Source organism: Diplodia seriata (genome assembly GCF_021436955.1).
Source record: "Diplodia seriata strain FDS-637 chromosome Unknown scaffold_1, whole genome shotgun sequence".
Classification (NCBI taxonomy): domain Eukaryota; kingdom Fungi; phylum Ascomycota; class Dothideomycetes; order Botryosphaeriales; family Botryosphaeriaceae; genus Diplodia; species Diplodia seriata.
The window spans coordinates 3,969,403-3,985,172 of NW_027117308.1; the positions used below are offsets into that span (position 1 = coordinate 3,969,403).

Below are 15,770 nucleotides of genomic sequence, written 5' to 3' on the forward strand. Positions count from 1 at the left end.
GCCCGTTTCAGGCGCGCGACTACTCGCCCGACTTCCGCTCAACGCCCGCCAATCGCACGCCGTACCCGCCCTGTCAGCACCCAATTGGCCGCCGCCTGGAGAAACTGCACCCTTACGCAGCACGCAGGGGAGCCTCGCCCGGCCGGCCCGCCGTGGCCTTGTGGAGTCCGGGTCCTGCGTGGGTGTGGCTGAATGATGGGAGGCCAACCTACTGCCTCGTCCGGCGCGAGGGCCGGTGTTTCGACACGCTTGCTGGCCATGACTGGTGGCTCGGGCCAGCCGGGCGTGATGTTCTGGGGCGTGCTTCGAGCGACGAGAATCCATCGTAGGCCCAAGCTCCACCTGCCCACCTGCTCTCCTCGCGCTGACGCTGCCTGCCGCCGGTAGCAGTCGGTCAACTGCCGCCACGCTCGTCATTCGTCAAGCTCGCTGGCACACGCCCGCAGCTCTCTCACGCACACACGCAGTCAGCACCGCGAGCCGCCATTGCTTCGTATTCCCGCCAGCAGCAAATGCAAGGCCAGCACCGGGGGAGCGCGCCATGCTGTCAGCGCGGCAAGGTTCCTGCCGTGGCGGGCGGCTCAAGCTTTTGCTAGGCCCGCTCGGTGCGGTGCGCAATGCAAATGTTTCCATCCTCCTGCTCCCCCGGACGCTGGACCTCCATCGGGCTCGAGGAGGTGGCAGTGTTTTTCGCCGGGTGATGCGACACAGGGGCCCGAGGTCTGCATGATGCCAAGCATCGTCGGTGCTGAAGACGGAGCTTCGCCGGTTGTCGATTGCCCGATGCGGCATGGCCTGCCCCCGCGGTCCTTCTGCTCGCACCACCAGCCCGCCCTTTCGGTGCACTTCGCCGACGCGGTGTTTCGGACTCGTTGTGCCTGTTTGATCGTCTCTCTACCGAGCGCCCTCGCAAACCCACGCAAAAACCACAGTCACATACCCGCCGGCTCCTGCGCGTGGCCATGCGCCTCTCCAGGAACGCTATACGGTGGACCACACCAGCTCTCTCGATGATTCCCACGGGTCCCGCCGCAAGCGATCCCCAATATCCGCGCCGGTACTCTCCTCTGGTGCTATTTTGGCGTGTTCTTCGAGAGCACTGTTCAGGCCCTGCCGCAGCCCGTTGGCCCGCGGAACTCGCCTCTGACCACGCGAGCAGATCTGCCCGAAGGCGACGACAGATCCAGTCTGGCCCGAGTCTCTCCCGCATCAATGAATCTCCGCTGCCAGATTCGACGTTCCATGGCCTCGATCCCAGCTCAATAGCGCTCTCGCATAATGCTCTGCACGTCCCCGGCGCCACTAAACTTAGCAAGCCAGGCAATCGTGGAAATTGCTGCCTGTTAAAGCCGCCGCTTGTGCATTCGATCCGGCCCTCCGCTTGACATCACTGCTTTGCCGCGGTGCCGAATTAGTCCTGCCCGCTGCTGCTATCCCCTTCGGCTCGCGACCATGCTCGTCCGAACACGAGATAGGAGCACACCAAGGGACTTCCCGCCAGGGAAAATCAAATCGACGAGATCGCCAGATCTAAGCCTCGGCAGATGGCTCTGCTAGTGCCCGGCTCTGGCCTCGACGATGCGGATCACCTTTCCCTCCCTCTAGTGCTGGGTCGCCCCGAAAGGCTTCGCATGCTCTTGTCGCCTGGGACTGACAGGCACCTCCATTCGATGTAGGAACATGGGGTTCTGCAAGAGCGAACCGGTTTCACGTTGCACAGCCTCCGTTCTTTACGGAAAAGCAATGCGCAGTATTGACTCGACTACTCATATTCGGGACCCTGGACCCTTGACATCCTGCCGATTTCGGCATCCTTGCCTTGTTGCACCCTTAGCTTCTAATAGCTCCTGACCGGTACAATCTGTCGACCTCCACACGAACCACTTTATCTACGTACCCATACCCTGCAGGCTCTTCGAACAAGTGGATGCCTTGAACTACTCCCTCTCTGACTAACTGATGGGCTTCTTTGCCCGATCGCTGATCCTTCACCGCAATCGATATCCACGATGTGGACCTCGGTCGACCTATTCTTTCTCTAGCCTCGATTCCTGAGACGAGGCGGTCATTCAGTGGCAAAACTTACTCGATCCGGTACAAGACATCCCCAGAGGGTTGATGTAGACGAGCAGTGGGAGACAGACCTCTACTGCATGCCACAGCAGGTGTTCGCTGTCCTTATTTTGGTTTCATAAATGTTCATAGTATCGGGACGCCTTGGACAAGCATCCCGAGTCAAACACGAAAGGGGCCTCAAATCACGTGAGTTCCGCTTTACCGTTTTGTTTGGGTTTATCGACGCGTCATCAGTCAACAAATGGTACAGGATGCTTTCATGTGCTTTTACTTTTTTCTGTCTTGATACCAGTAGTCTATTTGTCGGCGGGGGCCTTGCAACGCTCACCTCCCCTGTCTCGCATGCGAGCCAGCACGTGCATGTAACTCTTGTCACTGAGTGACGAGCTGTCAAGTTTACCACAGTTCTGATAGGAAGCCATTAAAGCCCCAACTATGCTCACTTCGCACCAGTCCCTTTCATCATCAGCTTTGAGTGTCTTTATCCTCGCTCTCACTCCCAGCTCTCGCCTGAACGATACCTTAGCCCTTCTCTTCGCTCCCGTCCAAACCCTCCGTAACTCCCACGCCAATAACGCAGACACATCGAAGTTTTTTCAACTTCTTTAGTGTGGAACAGATCGGCGACGTAATATTCGAATTGTCGGTGGGGGTGTACGACTGCTTTGTGACTGTCCAAGCGTCTCTCAGTTACTGCGTTGAATGAAGCTTGATGCGTGCTACCGCTTCTTTCCGTGACGGTAAATAATTAGAGATAGATCCGTTCTCGGCTTACGCCGCGGTAATATCCGCGGAAGATAGAGGGCTGAGAAGGAAGAGTGTGCGAGGCCTGGTTGTGGTCACATGGTCGAGATGGCCATTTCCAACGCCCAAAGTTGTAGAAAGGAACCGCAGGATCCCCGGTGTACGCTCCGGTTACTCCTGCTTCGGAAGCACTGATGTTGCGTCCCAGTGCACACAAGTTGAAATCTATTCGCCACTACGGAAGTGAGCAGCTGGTTGGGATGGTGAGTGAGGTCTTTTGCAGCGCTGGCACGGCGGGTGACAAAAGAGATTGCCCGCCCGCATCTGCCCCAAAGAAAAATTCGACATGGGATGGGTGGTTAAATACAAGGTCCTAACATGAATGTAAGTTTTAGATGCGCGCATTTACGCCCGGATCTTGTATTCAACTACCTATAAATATGACTATGTGGCATCTATGTAAGGCAGATGCAGGTGGGCAATTTCTTTAGTCACCCGCCGTGGCGGTCTGAAGATGTTAAACGGTGATATGCCGGGGGGTGCTTGGGCAATGGTGGTCATCTGATTGAGAGATCCTGGAAACGAGTTTCCATTTCCATCTCAAGGAAAAATAAGACCTTTCGAAGGAAGCAGAGGACTGAAAGCTTCGAGCTCTCTCACCCTGACAAGGCCGTCATGCTTATTGGTATGGAGAAGTACTTCCTGGTGTGCAGTTCCGTACATGAGGTGATGTCTCAATCAATTCACAAGAAGATTGACATGGCAGATTGGAGTATTTCTTTCCTCGAGCAGAAGGTACAACAGAACGCGATGAACGCCACTCTATTTCAGCTTCAGGTCTTTGACGAATCTAAGCTTCCGAGCCTAAAGGCCGAGCTGAAGATCTTATCTTCAAAGCAAAGGTAAATCCCCGGATAGTCTCTTTGACTGGAATTTACCTCACTTACGCAGCCGAGCTTGCGCTGAGAAAGACGATCTCGGCGAGCTTTGGTAACTGCACTACTCTACTTTCTTTTCGAAGGCCATTCTTTTGCCAGACTGAGGTCGATTAAGGACTGGGAACACATGGACCGCGGTGAGCCTCAGCTTCCACCAGATCTGCCATAGACCGCTTTCGCGACCATAAGGCATAAATCTGCCTCGTAGGTTGTGGCTAAATACACCATCAGAGTGACCTTGTGTGTGAAAGAGAAAGAGACGGAGTTGTTGAGGTAATTCTCTCTCATCACCAACCGCGGCTAATAGCTAATCACCAGCACCGTTCCACCAAGTGATGGAAGACACGTACCAACTGCGCACGTGAGCATGCCACTCCCATCTGTGTTAGATACAGAAACTGCCCGTGCGCCCGACGTATAAAGCACCTCCATCGTTACTGGTTTTCGTACTTCTACCGTCTCCTCGACCGACCCACCTCACCTTGCTTTCTGATCCACTTCAGCTACAAACTCAACTTCACCCTACCGGCAACACAGCCACCGAGGAATCGCTTGCGACCATGGTAAGAAAAATTGGAGGATATTTAAGACAAGATCCTGGGCATATGCTAAGATGGACCAGGAAGAGATGGAGTTCCCAGTCGAGGCCCGTCAATACGACGAGCATGCGCCGTACGCACGACTTATGAGCCTCGTCAAACAGATGCCGCAGAATGATGGCAACCTTGGAGACGATTTCTTCAGTATGGCAACCTATTTGCCTCATCTCGTGAAGGGCGAGTCGAACTTCATCCTCTTTGGCCCTACTCGTACGTCACCTCAGTAATCACCTTTTTGTGTCAAGACTGATTCCAGATATAGCTTCTGGAAAGACCGTCACCATGCTTTTCGGTATCGTCGAACGTGTCCAGAAGCACGTCAACACCCAAGGCCACCCACCGTCCTCCTGCCCTAAGCCAAAAGGCTTGGTGATCGTACCCTCGGACTACCTGTGCCGCAAGACCGCGGATCTGGCTCGCCTCTTGATTCGGGATCTCAGCGACCGGGAGGAACAGGCTTATACCATCACAGTCCTCTCGGTTCCCGACCTGGGGGTATGCCCGAAAGGTGGATCCAAGAATGGCGCCGACATTATCATCACCACTCCCACCATGCTTGCGAAGATGCACCAACTGGGCAGCATTGATTGGTCCGAGACCTTGATCCTGGGGCTCGATGACGTTGAGCATATCACGGGCAATTGGGCCTTTGAAGAACTCATCAGGACGGGTAGGCTGTTCGATACCTGCAAGAACAAGGTCCAAGTTGTTGCGACCGGAAGGAACGTCGACACAGGTCGCTTAAGGAAGATGAGCGATGGACATCTCTGCAAATGGACGGTCGAAATATCGTGCACCCACTGCGAGTCCGTATTGCGATTCCTGAGTATCCCGCACGCCATTCACTGCGTCGACTCTTCTCGAGTCAGCGTTCGGGCCAGAAAGGCAGCTGGGATTGTCAAGAATGCGCTGAAGGGGGCTGAGGAGCGCAATAAGCCTTCACCCTTCATCACCACCATCTGGGCCACATCCGCCCGCGCCACCGCGGCAGCGAAGATGCTGAGAAGCATGCTGCCCCACTTGGATATCGAAGCCAGGCACTGGTTGGACGAAGACGCCGCTCAGGCCGAGGTCAAGCTAAGCTGCCGCGAGTTTACAGCTGCAGATGCCAAGGGCTTTGACACGTACGAGGTTCTCCACAACAAGTCCGCCGACGGTGAGGGTCACCCTTCCTTGATCATCCATGGGGACATGGCTCTTGATGCTCCAGAGATGTCCTGCTGGCACGCGTGGTTCAAGAACACGTCCCGCCTCGGCGGAAATGGAAAGAATGTCGAATGCCATACTTTCTTTGACCCTCGTAAGCAGATGGACGTCATCGTTGCCTCCAACTTGCGAGACATGCTCCACCACAAGAGCTACCGCTATGTTATTCCATTCGGGCTTTCGTTCCTCAGGTCAAGAACGACGTACGATACGAAGAACAGTGAGGAAACAACTGACGATGAAAATGAAGAGGATGATGATGAATACGATGGCTTCGTCATGATCTGAGTGGATGGAGAGGCTTCATTCGCCAGGAGTTGATATGAGAATGGCAAATTAGGCCTGGCTCTCACAAAGCGGGATTTCCGAGGAAAGAAACGGAATAGTCGAAATAGAAAGTGCCCTGATACAGGTGTGGTGAATGAAAAGAGATTGAATTGTGTGTGCAGCATGAGAGAACGGAACGTGTCTTGCCTGCACTGAGTCGTGTGCGATGACGTCCGCAGAGAAGGAGCGAGAGAAGGCGCAGCGCTTCCCCAATGAGGGGCTCCGGGTGTCGATGCCATTTGAGGGCGCCGTTCCACGGCCCGTGCGCCGGCATCACGGCACCGCCACGGCGCAGCGGGGATGTGACGTAAGCCTCAGCTGCTTGCCTGAGCTGCAACTGCACTGTCCGCACCTCGCTGACTCTCTCTCCCGCCGTCTTCGTACCAAACACCCTCCTCCTCCTTTATCCTGCCCTACCTCGGCCAAATCCACACCTTCCAGCTTCCTACCGCAGTCGCCGCCATGCCTACCATCGGAGGCGTCTTCAATGCCGGCAAGGGCTACTTGTCCGGCGCCGCCGGCTACGCTAAGCACATGGCAACCCCCGGCCAACGGACCGTCAAGGCTACATTCTCGCCCATCGTCGGCGCCCCGCTGCCACGCTCCGCCCACTCCGTCTCCGTTGTGAAGGGCCGCGCCTACGTCTTCGGCGGCGAGTTCGCCGATGGCCAGCTCGCCGACAATGACATGCACGTCGTGATCCTGCCCTCGTCGGGTGTCTCCGAAGCCGACTACTACACCATCTCCCCCAAAGCTTCCAAGGAGGACGGCGCAGTCCCCGCCGCCCGGAGGGGTCATACCGCCGTCGTCGTTGGCGACGACATCTTCATATTCGGAGGCGATGTCGAGGGAGCCGCCGACGAGAGCGGCAGGGTCTGGGTCTTCTCGACTTCGCGCAGCAACTGGACTGCCCTTGATCCCGTCAATCCCGAAGCCCCCGTGCCTCAGTCGAGAGCATACCACGCTGGAGCCGCGAGCGAAGAGCCTACCCCCAAAGAGACCAAGGCTGACCAGTCCATCCTGCCCCAACAGCCCCCGGACCCTTCGCAGACTGTTCCGGAACCGCCTGAGCCGGGCACCTGGGGAACCATCTTCATCTCCGGCGGCAAAGCCGCCGACGGTGATCTCATCGACGACCTCTGGACGTTCGATATTCGATCGCGGATCTGGAACAAGCTGGCCTCGCCGCCCGGCCCCGCCAGAATAGGTGCCAGCCTTGTGTGTGTTGGTTCGCGTCTCTACCTGTTCGGCGGTGTCAACACCACTGAGCCTGTGCCAAATGGCGTTTCCCACTTTGATGTCAGTGGTCTGTGGAGGTTCGCCGAGTCCGGTGGTCCTCCTGCTAGGACTCTCTCTGGCGAGTGGGAGACAATCGACCACGAGGCGGACGCCGGCCCCGCCAGCCGTTCTGGTGCCGCCTTGATCGAAGTTGTCGCCGGAAAGTCTGGCCACTATCTCCTGCTCGTCGGCGGCTTAAAGCCCGACGTCCAAGAAGGCGGTCTGTCCTACCTCGATGATATCTGGGCCTTCCAGCTTCCCACCACGGTCGCCGCTACTCCGGCGAAGGGCCCAACGCAGAGCACGGTGAAGCTGGATACCAAGGACGCAAATTGGACGGAAGTGCATTACCAGTACATGAACGAAGACGGAGATATCGTTCCCGACAGGCCCGCAAGCCTGGCTGGAACGAAGGGTATGGATGCACGCATCGGCTTCGCTGCCACCAAGGGCACCGAGGTCGACGGCGCGAGTGTCATTGTTTGGGGTGGCTCGGATGAAACCGGCAAGACCATGGACAGCGGCTGGATGATTACCGTTGACCGGTGAAGAACATTTGCCCCAGACAGAGTTCCCAAAGTTTGCCCAACAGCCGGGTGAGTGGGAACGAAATTGAGAAAAGCAACTCTACATGTCCTAGGAGTCTGAGACTGCTGAATGATGGCAGAGAATATATAGCGACTTGTTACTTTTTCCTTTCTGGGCACGCTTTTATACCGGCGAAACTGCGTTGGGGCAGGTAGGAATGAAATATATTCCCATGACATATATTCCATGACACATATTCGATCATCTCATCTCTACCATCTATTGCCTCCATGGAGATTGTTACCATGACATCGTTCATCGACCGTCTTGCGGAGTATATCCCTCGCTTCTTTCCGTCAGTACGCGTTTAGCTCTCATCAAGATACGGGAAGCACGACAGTAAGCCCCTGACCGGATCGGGATTGCCGGACCATTCGCTTTATTTACTCGATTAGGAAAGCCGCCGATACGATCGTTTCACCGAAACAAAATCGGTTTCCTGCAGCACCATAACCCCTTTGTGCTTTTGCTAGGTATCAGACCATCAGGAACGGTCCCCTCTTGCCGTCTCTGGTCGAGAAACAAGAAAAAACAAGATATAACAACAACATGCACATTCACCCGTCACCAGAAAGCAGCTCCTATAGATTAGCTGCTTCTATCAGCTTCTATGGCTCAGTTGGTAGAGCGCGGCACTAGTAATGCCGAGGTCCTGAGTTCAAATCTCAGTGGAAGCAATTCCTTTTGCCATGCAGCCATCTGATGCGCAATCGTTTTGCCAGTGTGGAAGAGTTAGTTGTTTTGCTGGATACGACCCAGGATCACTCTCTGACCTAATTTGTGTCAAGAGATACATAGGGACACTAGCACGCAAGGGTATCCACGAATTGTCTTATATTATATGCTCCAGAGAGACTTCAAGAAAGAAGCGCAACCACTACTTACAATTAAGAACATTACTCTTTATACAGCTTAAGAAGTTGGCGAGATAAGGCGATCCCAGCTCGCAACACCCTGGGTAACTCAACTATCTCCTTTGACCCTTTATTCACAGATGTGTTGTATCAGTTGAATCGAATATCCGGACACGGATGCGAGTATCTAACGTGGACAAATGCATCTAGAGATGTGGCGGAATGATTGAGGAGGCAGGGATTGCAGGCACGGCACATGCGCCAATTCTTGGATGCATGTAAGGAAAGGAGCCTCACTCTCGGCTATCATAGAAGCGGACAAGGGTGTTGCTTGGTAGGATCTGGACCTTGCAATCATACGGGAGGAATCGGGACGTGCAACGGCAGCCAGGACGGTGAAGGATGGAATTCGGACTCTATGCTGGAAAGATGATTCCGGATGTGAATGGTGATTATCAAAGCGACGGGCGCGGGCCGCCGCAATGGAAATCAATCCTGCAAGCCATTGGAAGTGGCGGGGCGATCAAAAACGTACCTAGTGAAGCACAGGATACTTCACACTCTCAAGAGTCGGATTCTGTCGGATTTGTTTCCGAAGTCCTCGCAAATTCCCAACAGTGTCGAAAACTGCCGCGGGGGGCGGGCTCAAAAAATTGACTAAGGCATTGGCAGCGCATGGCAACGATCGACTAGCTGCCGTTTCCCCGTGGGCAGCACCCCGCGCTTCCAAGCACACGCACGACCCACCGAAAAACACCACACCGCACCACGACCTGACACTGTTGCGGCAACTTCCTATCGTACCAACGAGAAGTCACTGGAAGCCGGAATCCGACGATACGGCCGCCTTGCGTTCTCTCCGCACCGTGTCAACGCAGCCACGACACGACGCCACACCAATGCAAGCCGGGTTAGCATCGGGCTCTGAGGACAGGGACAAGATGGCGCGTCGTACGATGTCACCTCCCGTCCCGCCCTGCGTCCAGCCGCCAAGGCACCGTGCCGCCTTGGAATCGGATGAAGTAGGGCGCCTGCTCAAAGGATTCTGCCATGATGGTGCCAAGGGCGGGGACTCGCGACAGCGGAGTGAGAAGTCGAATCAAGCTGGACAAGCCTCGTCCGTTGCGCCTGGCAAGCCGTTCCCACTTCTTCCCTCTCTTGGCCCTTGGCCCGGCGCTGCCTGTCAGCCCACGGCTGAGTGAACATGGCTGAATGCCCGTTCCGGTCAATTCGCCCGCTCGCCCTCAGTCAGCAGGCCTGTCCCGCCAAGCGCCAGCTATCGTGGTGGCGCTCCGCTGCTGCTTGGCACCCTCGCCGGCTGACGTGCGAACCGCCGCTGCTCACGCTGAGCACCCCATCTTTCATTCTTTGCAACTGCTTTTCCCGCGTCTTCTCTCCATCCGCTCCACAGCGGGGGCTTGGCGGACCGCAGGCCAGGTAGAGCCATCGGCCTTCTGCGCGTGCAGGGAAAGGGTTGTCTAATGCGCGGCACAGTAAATCTGGGGTAGCCCACTCCCCCATTCCGGGGCCGTGGGGTAAATTGTCCGACCACCCCCATCCCTTACCTTCAGCTTCCTCAACACCACCACTTTATGTGATGCTGAGTAGTGCGCCATTCCACACCCCAAGCACGCTTGTTCGAGCAAAGACGCGTCGTGCGTGTCTCGGCCGCATGCTGAAGGAGTCTTAGCCATGTTAGCGCATGCAAGGACATGACAAGCTACTTTACACTTTGTTCGGGTCATTCCGGACTGGCGCGCTCCACTGTCGTCTTATCCAAACGGCCTGTCGTTCGGGATTCCCCAAATATGCCGGTCACCGCTCGTGCGCTTGCATCTGCCGCCACCTCCACCCCTCCGCCGGACTGCTTGGCGGCCGCCTTCATGGGCTGGCCGCGTGGAGCGTGCCCTCTTGGCCTGCTTGGCTGCGGCACCGTCATGACCGCATGCAAGCCATTGATGCTACCCCGGCCGTGCTCTCCCTTCGTGGGGGACCCCGGACCCCGCATCAATGACACGGCGAGCTGTTCTATATAAGGCCGTCTGGCCAGAAGCTGTGCTCCCTTTCCAGCCCAGCCGTCCCCCCTCTCCCTCCTGCGTCTCCTTGGTCACTTTCCCCGCCCTCCTCCCTCCAATTATCTATCATGCCGGCCGAAGGCGAGGCAGCGGAGCCCATGCGCAAGGGCGTTTGGTTTACGGCCAAGCAAGCCTGGGGCGACCTCTTCATCTGGAAGCAGCGCGTCGTTGTCACCAACGAGTACGGCGAGGAGCGCACCGAGTGGCACAGCCCTCCCCCGCTGCAGAACCCCTTTACGCTGTTCGCCCAGCTCAGCTTGAAAGATTGGATCTTCTTCCTGGTCGGCCTGGCAGCATGGACTGCCGACGCCTTTGACTTCCACGCCCTGTCCATCCAGACTGTCAAACTGTCAAAGTACTACAACCAGTCCAAGACCAACATCTCCACCGCCATCACCCTCACCCTCTTGCTGCGTTCCATCGGCGCTGCCTTCTTCGGTCTTGCCGGTGACAAGTTTGGCCGCAAGTGGCCCATGGTCCTGAACATGATCATTCTCGGCATCCTGCAGATCGCCACCATCTACAGCACCACCTTCAACCAGTTTCTGGCAGTCCGCAGCTTGTTTGGTCTGTTCATGGGTGGAGTTTACGGAAACGCCATTGCCATGGCCCTTGAGAACTGCCCGTAAGTACCCGACTTCCCCCAAGCCAGTCGCGCGACGCACGTGCTAACCGTCACTTCCCGCCAGCATCAATGCTAGAGGCCTGATGAGCGGCATCCTGCAGCAGGGCTACTCCCTCGGCTACGTCTTTGCGGCGTGCGCCAACCTCGGCGTCGGCGGCGCGACGGACAGCTGGAAGACGGTCTTCTGGATCGCGGCGGGCATCTCCATCGGCGTCGGTATAATCCGCATCTTCTTCCCGGAGTCGCAGCAGTTCATCGAGGCGAAGAAGGCGGGCAAAAAGGCGCGGGCGCCCGGCGCCTTCTGGCACGAAACCAAGGTGATGCTGGCGCAGGAGTGGAAGCTGTGCATCTACTGCATCATCCTGATGACCTGGTTCAACTACTACAGCCACACGTCGCAGGACAGCTACACCACGTTCATGCTCACCCAGAAGGAGCTCGACAACAGCGGCGCCTCGCGCGCCTCCATCCTGATGAAGGTCGGCGCCTGTGTCGGCGGCACCATCATCGGTTACCTGTCGCAGTTTGTGGGCCGCCGCCGCGCCATCGTCGTCGCCGCCCTCGTTTCCACCTGCCTCATCCCTGCCTGGATCCTGCCCGAGGGCGAGCGCTCGCTGTCCGCCACCGGCTTCTTCATGCAGTTCTTCGTCCAGGGCGCCTGGGGCGTCATCCCCATCCACCTTAACGAGCTGTCTCCCCCTGCATTCCGCTCCAGTTTCCCTGGTAAGTCTTGTCCCCTCTCTTCCCTTATTCGAAACTGACCCTTTCCCAAGGCATCACCTACCAGCTCGGCAACATGATCTCCTCCCCCTCGGCGCAGATCGTCAACGCCATCGCCGAGAAGACGTTCGTCAAGATCGCCAACGGCGACAGCGTGCCCGCCTATGGGCCCGTCATGGGCGTCGCCACTGCCATCATCGCCGTCGGCATCGCCGTCACCACCGCCTTCGGCCCGGAGAAGCGCGGCCGCCACTTCGAGGCCGCACGAGTCGCGGGTGTGGTCGAAGAGCCGGTCAAGGATGTCGAGGGCGGGTTTGGCAGTTTTGCGGAAGAGGGCGGCCACAAGAAGGGTGATGCGGGCGCGGAGAAGATTGAGATGGCCGAGCATGCGACGCCGGCGTCACCAGTCGAGGGCGGAGAGGGGAACGACAAGGAAGTGAAGGCGTAGACTGGTCGGAGAGATGGCTGTGAGAGGAAAGAAGATAAGAAGCTTCGGTGCAGACGAGTTGATACCAACAGTACATGATTTGATGATAATGACATGGGCCTTTGGCATGTTCAATTGACTGTCATGCCCAAACTATCTCTATGCTTGTGCCTGTTGCAGCAACACTCCGATAGAAGTTTGAAGCCTGATGAGACCTTCCTCGTTGACACAACGGGTGACAAAAGAAATTGGCCCGGCTTTCTAAGCCCCATCGACGACGTTGCCACTTTTCAAATACATCCGATTCTTGAATTTCAACTATCCATGAATAGAACACACTATCTGTAGGAGAGCCAACTTTCTTTGTTACCCGCGATGTTGGTAGGATAGCAGGCTGCAAAACAATTGAGCCATCTCACATTAGTCTTACTGCGATCTTGCACCCGACTTCTGTAGGCATTAAAAACTTGTATCTGGATTTATTTGTACGGCTTTAAAGTATATCTAAGTCTAGATTTTTGCTCCGACTGCCTCCGCGAGAAGAATGTGGTGTCCTCCGTAAAGGCATAGATGGCTTAGATCTTTTTGGAGCTGTTAAGAATACCGCACTTCTTAAAACTCGATTTATAGAAACTCACAGCTTAAATTGCTCGGTATTTGGATTAAATCCTTTACTAGTATGCGAGTGTACAATTTCCGATCAGATAAACAGCATGCCGGCCTATCCTTCAATTATATTCTCAATTAGATCGCAATGTGCCCTACCAACATAGCGTGCTCCAGGGACTCTTATGTGCTTGACGTTTAATTTTACGGAGGAGACTGCGTGCCGCCCAGCAGCGCATAAGTTCCTCCCAAACGACCACCAAAAAGCAACATACGCCCTCTTCCGTCAGGACCAAGATGCAACGGGCAAAAGGAATTGCTTCCACTGAGATTTGAACTCAGGACCTCGGCATTACTAGTGCCGCGCTCTACCAACTGAGCCATAGAAGCTACAAGAAGCTGCCGTGCTATAGGAGCTCTGGTGATGTTTGCGGCAAGAAATATCGTATATATACTGTTTGTTCTATCTCCTGACGAGGGACGGTAAGAGGGGCACTCCCGACCGAGCACAAGCACAAGGGGTGGTGCAGCAAGTTGATCATGGTCCAGTGAATCGAGAGTAGCATCCATCAAATTAATGTGAGTGATTGTACCAACTCTATAAGCACAGCTCGCCCATGTTCTTTACATCCGTTTGATGGGCTGGCATTACTTATAATTAAACCAATTCCCGACAGGCTTCGGGGATTCCCCTGAATACCCAGCTGTCACGATCTAGGAGCATATCGAAAAGGTCATTGATACTAGCAGATTGGTTCGCATGAGACTGCATTCTCTACAATGCTAGTGTACCCCGTACTAAGCTCCCTGTCGTGATAGTTGACGCTCTGGCTGTCCACGCGACATGATTGGCTGCTGCACTTGGCCAATTATGGCGGGTCTGGATTGGCACTATTGCACCCAATACACGAGGAAGCCGCAAGCATTGAACTGCTCAATTCTGAGTTATCACCAACAGCCTACGACTACCGAGGCAGGCCAATCCACGAGGCGAGCATTTAAGGTATGCGGCACTCTAACCGCTTCCGGAAGTTCTGGAAGGGAGGTTGTTCCGGACGCCGGCGGGCGCCAAGAGGTCGCGCCTACCGTTCGCGCAGCAACTCACGCTCCTGTTCAAAGCTTCGAGCTCCACTTCGGAAGCTCCACCACACCAGTCTTTCACACCCTGCGTCGCGCACCATACCACGTCTAGCCTCAATCGCGCCCCCACAATGCCGTCGCGCTCACCTTCCGCGTCGCGCAGCCGCTCGCGCGGTCGCTCCCGGACGCGTTCGCCGACGCCCGCTCAGTCGCACTCTCCGCGCCGCTCCATCACGCCGCGTTCGGCGTCGCGCTCTCGCTCGCGCACTCCCAGTCGCACTCCCACCCCGCGCAGTGACCGTCCCAGCAGACGCAATGGCCGCGGCCGCAGCTACAGCCGCAGCATCTCGAGAAGCCCGACGCCCGACCGCGGCGCGAGGCGGTACAACAGGCGCAGCTACAGCCGGAGCGTGAGCCGCGACAGCAGAGACAGCAGAGACAGATCGCCGCCGCGGAGCTCTAAGGTGCGAATTACCTACCACCCGTCCTATGGCGACGATGAACCGCAATTGGGCGATATCCTGCTAACACACTTGCAGATTGTTGTCGAGAAGCTCACAAAGAACGTCAATGAAGATCACTTGCGTGAGATCTTCGGCACCTACGGCCGGATACAGGACCTGGACATGCCTATCAACCGCCAGTGTAAGCTCTGGATTTCCTGTAAAGCCGTCACGCGACCTAATCATTGCGTAGTCATGACGAACCGCGGCACTGCATACATCATGTTCGCCGACCCCGCCGCTGCAGAGGCCGCCATCGCACACATGCACGAAGCCCAGCTCGACGGCGCCGTCCTCACCGTCTCCATCGTCCTGCCGCGCCGTCGCTTCTCGCCCGGCCGCTCGCCTCCTCCCGCTCGCCGGCCGCCTCCCCCGTCCTACAACGACCGCTTCGAGGGCCCGCCGCCACGCGCGCCGCCGCCGGGGGGCAACTATTCTCGCGGCCCTCCTCCAGGAGGCCCTTACCCCGGCGGGCCGTCCGGACGCTATCGCTCCCCACCCATGAACCGTCGAGGATACGGTGGTGCCGGACGGGGCGGTGGCCGCGGCGATTACTCGTACAGGCCCAGGTCGTACTCGAGGTCACGGAGCCCGCGCAGAAGCAGGAGTCGGTCATATTCCTCGCGGTCGCCGTCGAGGACCCCACCGCCGAGGAGAGGCGGCGGCGGCGGCGGCGGCGGTGGGGGTATTAGGGGAGGAGGAGGTTCTTACCGGGATAGCCCTCCGCCACCTAGAGGTGGCGGGGGCGGGAGCGGCTCTGGTGGGCGTAGAAGGAGGAGCCCGAGCTACAGTAGCTACAGCAGTTATAGCGAGAGGAGTCGGAGTAGAAGCAGGGGAGGACGTGACAGGCGTTAAAGATTGGGGCCTGTTTAGGGAAGCACGGCTTTAGCAGTGGTGTTGTAAGAGCAGGCAGGGGTGTGTTCAAGGCTTCTTCACTTGCGCTCAGCCTTGCTGGGTGAAAGCGCAGCGAGTGAACAAGTACATGACGGAGCGTTGAAAATAGACGGTCAGCGATCGTTTGCACGATGATGGTGCGGAGCGTGATTCCATCTTCTACTATGAGCGTTGGCGTCGCGGGGTTCAGGAAAGGGATTTGAAGAGATTGCCGAGAATGGAAAGAGAAA

The 15,770-nt window shown here is 56.6% G+C and overlaps 3 protein-coding genes and 2 non-coding genes across 5 annotated transcripts; 4 read left to right on the plus strand and 1 right to left on the minus strand.

Moving 5' to 3' along the window:
* Positions 1 to 4,371: 4,371 nt before the first annotated feature.
* SLS55_001147 (uncharacterized protein) lies at positions 4,372 to 5,851 on the plus strand (the record flags this gene model as incomplete). Its single annotated transcript, XM_066772645.1, has 2 exons — positions 4,372 to 4,567; positions 4,620 to 5,851. 2 exons carry the CDS (start codon positions 4,372 to 4,374, stop codon positions 5,849 to 5,851), a joined length of 1,428 nt encoding a protein of 475 aa, XP_066637924.1.
* Positions 5,852 to 6,352: 501 nt separating this feature from the next.
* On the plus strand, positions 6,353 to 7,717 carry SLS55_001148 (uncharacterized protein; the record flags this gene model as incomplete). Its single annotated transcript, XM_066772646.1, has 1 exon — positions 6,353 to 7,717. One exon carries the CDS (start codon positions 6,353 to 6,355, stop codon positions 7,715 to 7,717), a length of 1,365 nt encoding a protein of 454 aa, XP_066637925.1.
* Positions 7,718 to 8,360: 643 nt separating this feature from the next.
* SLS55_001149 lies at positions 8,361 to 8,433 on the plus strand. The gene has a single exon. It is a non-coding gene; the product is annotated as a tRNA-Thr (tRNA).
* A 2,320-nt stretch (positions 8,434 to 10,753) lies between these two features.
* SLS55_001150 (uncharacterized protein) lies at positions 10,754 to 12,478 on the plus strand (the record flags this gene model as incomplete). Its single annotated transcript, XM_066772647.1, has 3 exons — positions 10,754 to 11,310; positions 11,375 to 12,033; positions 12,084 to 12,478. 3 exons carry the CDS (start codon positions 10,754 to 10,756, stop codon positions 12,476 to 12,478), a joined length of 1,611 nt encoding a protein of 536 aa, XP_066637926.1.
* Positions 12,479 to 13,380: 902 nt separating this feature from the next.
* SLS55_001151 lies at positions 13,381 to 13,453 on the minus strand. Its single transcript has one exon. It is a non-coding gene; the product is annotated as a tRNA-Thr (tRNA).
* Positions 13,454 to 15,770: the final 2,317 nt, after the last annotated feature.